Source organism: Oncorhynchus clarkii, chromosome 3 (assembly GCF_045791955.1).
Source record: "Oncorhynchus clarkii lewisi isolate Uvic-CL-2024 chromosome 3, UVic_Ocla_1.0, whole genome shotgun sequence".
Taxonomy (NCBI): Eukaryota; Metazoa; Chordata; class Actinopteri; order Salmoniformes; family Salmonidae; genus Oncorhynchus; species Oncorhynchus clarkii.
The window spans coordinates 6,287,011-6,291,798 of NC_092149.1; the positions used below are offsets into that span (position 1 = coordinate 6,287,011).

Sequence of the window (4,788 nt, forward strand, 5' to 3'; positions counted from 1 at the left end):
CCATGGTCATCCCTCACAGCATGCAGTCGCCCGCCGCCACGGCCTCCGCCGCCTCCTCCCCGTACCTCGACTACACCGGAGCGGCCTACGCCCAGTACTCAGCCGCAGCCGCCAGCGCCGCGGCCGCCGCTGCCTACGAGCATTACCCGTACGCAGCCTCCCCGGCCCCTGCGGGCTACATGGCTGCAGCAGGGTATGGGTATGCGGTCCAGCAGCCCCTAGCAGCCGCAGCCACCCCGGGAGCAGCCGCAGCAGCCGCAGCCTTCGCCCAGTACCAGCCTCAACAGCTTCAGGCAGACCGCATGCAGTAACTGACCACAACTACCACTATTACTGAGCCTGGATAACAGAAGAGGGGGAGGCTATAGAGAGGAGGGAGGAGGTCATACTCACCCCCAGGACACTACAAGGGGAGAGGTGGGGAGAGAGTGTGAGGATGGGCGAGGGATGTAGAGTGGAGTGTAGTGGTGGTCGTCAATCCTTGGCTTTAGAACATGCAGCGCTGCTACCAAAAGAGCCGGAAGAGAATCATCTCATAACTGAATAGAATCGTCTCATAACTGAAGAGAATCATCTCATAACTGAAGAGAATCATCTCATAACTGAAGAGAATCGTCTCATAACTGAATAGAATCGTCTCATAACTGAAGAGAATCGTCTCATAACTGAAGAGAATCGTCTCATAACTGAAGAGAATCATCTCATAACTGAATAGAATCATCCCATAACTGAATAGAATCGTCTCATAACTGAAGAGAATCATCTCATAACTGAATAGAATTGTCTCATAACTGAAGAGAATCGGCTCATAACTGAAGAGAATCATCTCATAACTGAAGAGAATCGGCTCATAACTGAAGAGAATCGTCTCATAACTGAAGAGAATCATCTCATAACTGAATAGAATCATCCCATAACTGAATAGAATCATCTCATAACTGAATAGAATAATCTCATAACTGAATAGAATCATCTCATAACTGAAGAGAATCATCTCAAAACTGAAGAGAATCATCTCAAAACTGAAGAGAATCATCTCATAACTGAATAGAATCATCTCATAACTGAATAGAATCGTCTCATAACTGAAGAGAATCATCTCAAAACTGAAGAGAATCATCTCAAAACTGAAGAGAATCATCTCATAACTGAAGAGAATCATCTCATAACTGAAGAGAATCATCTCATAACTGAAGAGAATCATCTCAAAACTGAAGAGAATCATCTCATAACTGAAGAGAATCATCTCATAACTGAAGAGAATCATCTCATAACTGAAGAGAATCATCTCATAACTGAAGAGAATCATCTCATAACTGAAGAGAATCGTCTCATAACTGAAGAGAATCATCTCATAACTGAATAGAATCGTCTCATAACTGAAGAGAATCATCTCATAACTGAAGAGAATCATCTCATAACTGAAGAGAATCATCTCATAACTGAATAGAATCGTCTCATAACTGAAGAGAATCATCTCATAACTGAATAGAATCATCTCATAACTGAAGAGAATCATCTCAAAACTGAAGAGAATCATCTCATAACTGAATAGAATAGTTACTTCATTATTCAAATATCATCAGTGTTGTCATCACTAAATTATTGTTTTTTGTTGTTGTCATTATATCAGAAATATTTAATATTTATTCATCAGGACAAATATCTAGAATTATTATTTAAGATATGACCTCATAACCAACCTTTAAGTTTAAGTTAATAATTTTAAGCATATTTAATGTGTAGTAAATTAAATGTGTGATTTTGTACAACTTTCACAAGTGCACTGAAGTCTAATCAGGTATTTTTCCCTCAAATTTCTTAAACAATGTAGATGGTCAAACCAAAAACACTTTTGGTCACTTTTCACCTTTTAATACTTTTAAACCTACATTTTGAACTATGCAATTTGAACTTGTAAAATATATTTAGTGAAATATGTCTTCTACAAATATATATATATATACAGTTGAAGTCAGAAGTTTACATACACTTAGATTGGAGTCATTAAAACTCGTTTTTCAACCACTCCACAAATTTCTTGTTAACAAACTATAGTTTTGGCAAGTCGGTTAGGACAGTTACTTTGTGCAAGACACAAGTAATTTTTCCAACAATTGTTTACAGACAGATTATTTCACTTATAATTCACTGTATAACAATTCCAGTGGGTCAGAAGTTTACATACACTAAGTTGACTGTGCCTGGAAAATTCCAGAAAATGATGTCATGGCTTTAGAAGCTTCTGATAGGCTAATTGACATCATTTGAGTCAATTGGAGGTGTACCTTTGGATGTATTTCAAGGCCTACCTTCAAACTCAGTGCCTCTTTGCTTGACATCATGGGAAAATCAAAAGAAATCAGCCAAGCCCTCAGAAAAAAAATTGTAGACCTCCACAAGTCTGGTTCATCCTTGGGAGCAATTTCCAAACGCCTGAAGGTACCACGTTCGTCTGTACAAACAATAGTACGCAAGTATAAACACCATGGGACCACGTAGCATCATACCGCTCAGGAAGGAGACGTGTTCTGTCTCCTGGAGATGAACGTACTTTGGTGCGAGAAGTGTAAATCAATCCCAGAACAACAGCAAAGGACCTTGTGAAGATGCTGTAGGAAACAAGTACAAAAGTATCTATATCCACAGTAAAACGAGTCCTTTATCAACATAACCTGAAAGGCTCCAAAACTGCCATAAAAAAAGCCAGACTACGGTTTGCAACTGCACATGGGGACAAAGATTGTACTTTTTGGAGAAATGTCCTCTGGTCTGATGAAAAAAATAAAATAAATTTTAAAAAACTGTTTGGCCATAATGACCATCGTTATGTTTGGAGGAAAAAGGGGGATGCTTGCAAGCCGAAGAACACCATCCCAACCGTGAAGCACGGGGGTGGCAGCATCATGTTGTGGGGGTGCTTTGCTGCAGAAGGGACTGGTGCACTTCACAAAATAAATGGCATCATGAGGAAGGAAAATTATGTAGCTATAATTGAAGCAACATTTCAAGGCATCAGTCAGGAAATTAAAGCTTGGTCGCAAATGGGTCTTCCAAATAGACAATGACCCCAAGCATACTTCCAAAGTTGTGGCAAAATTACTTAAGGACAACAAAGTCAAGGTATTGGAGTGGCCATCACAAAGCCTTGACCTCAATCCCATAGAAAATTTGTTGGCAGAACTGAAAAAGCGTGTGCGAGCAAGGAGGCTTACAAACCTGACTTAGTTAACCAGCTCTGTCAGGAGGAATGGGCCAAAATTCACCCAATTTATTGTGGGAAGCTTGTGGAAGGCTGCCCGAAATGTTTGACCCAAGTTAAACAATTTAAAGGCAATGCTACCAAATACTAATTGAGTGTATGTAAACTTCTGACCCACTGGGAATATGATGAAAGAAATAAAAGCTGAAATAAATCATTCTCTCTGCTATTTTTCTGACATTTCACATTCTTAAAATAAAGTGGTGATCCTAACTAACCTAAGACAGGGACATTTTACTTGGATTAAATGTCAGGAATTGTGAAAAACTGAGTTTAAATGTATTTGGCTAAGGTGTATGTAAACTTCCGACTTCAACTGTATATAATAATGTTACTATAATAATGTTTGTACCTATGCAAAACTGGCGTAGAGGAGTGTTAGCTGTCTGTCCTGTGTTCCTATGGGGGTCAGATCAGATCCAGTGAGGGCAGGACAGAAGAGAACAGCTTCCTATGGGGGTCAGATCAGATCCAGTGAGGGCAGGACAGAAGAGAACAGCTTCCTATGGGGGTCAGATCAGATCCAGTGAGGGCAGGACAGAAGAGAACAGCTTCCTATGGGGGTCAGATCAGATCCAGTGAGGGCAGGACAGAAGAGAACAGCTTCCTATGGGGGTCAGATCAGATCCAGTGAGGGCAGGACAGAAGAGAACAGCTACTGGCCCAAAGCTGAAGCTTTTCCTGTCTATAGAAGCTGCTCCTCTCTCTATGTTCATTGTTGGAGCACCAGCTACCACACACACACACACACACACACACACACACACACACACACACACACACACACACACACACACACACACACACACAGCGGAATGTGGAGCTGTTATATTCTAGAATGTTTTTCCTAATGTGCCTTAAAATATTGGTATTTGGAAAGTATTTACGTAGCTTTTAATGAGAAAAGACAGATTAGCACCCTTTAGTTAGTCAGGGAGTAGGACTGTATTGAATAAATAATGTGTTCATGTTATATTAGAGGTATGTTCTCCTGAGCTGTTCACATTGTTATTGTCAGGTATGTCCTACAGCTACAATGATAATTAGGACTTTTATAAAAACTAGATATAACGGCATGAAGTAAACCTTTTCTTTATCTATACAACCTATTTTCTTGTTACTTTGTAGATATATTTCTCTTTCTAATTTGTTCGTACAACGAAAGAGAAATGTTACAGCGTAAACTATTAGATATACATTATAATACTTTCTATCCTAAAAAAAACACTGTTTTTAAAATGTTATTTCCATAGCTGTGATTTTATTGTTAACTTTGTGAGATTGACTGTTTTACAATGTTGGGAACTTTTTATACTTGAACTGCTTCATACCAAGGAATATGTTAACACACATGTTATATATAATATATCACTATGTTAACACACATGTTATATATAATATATGCAATATGTTAACACACATGTTATATATAATATATCACTATGTTAACACACATGTTATATATAATATATCACTATGTTAACACACATGTTATATATAATATATGGAATATGTTAACACACATG

General features: G+C 38.9%; 1 protein-coding gene across 1 annotated transcript in view; it reads left to right on the forward strand.

The window, feature by feature from the left end:
• Positions 1–2,678, forward strand: part of LOC139387034 (RNA-binding protein 24-like) — a 12,567-nt gene extending 9,889 nt beyond the window's left edge. The window contains exon 5 of the mRNA XM_071133007.1: positions 1–2,678. This exon is cut by the window's left edge and continues 2 nt beyond it. Coding sequence (XP_070989108.1) covers positions 1–311 — 311 coding nt within the window. The 3' untranslated portion in view covers positions 312–2,678.
• Positions 2,679–4,788: the final 2,110 nt, after the last annotated feature.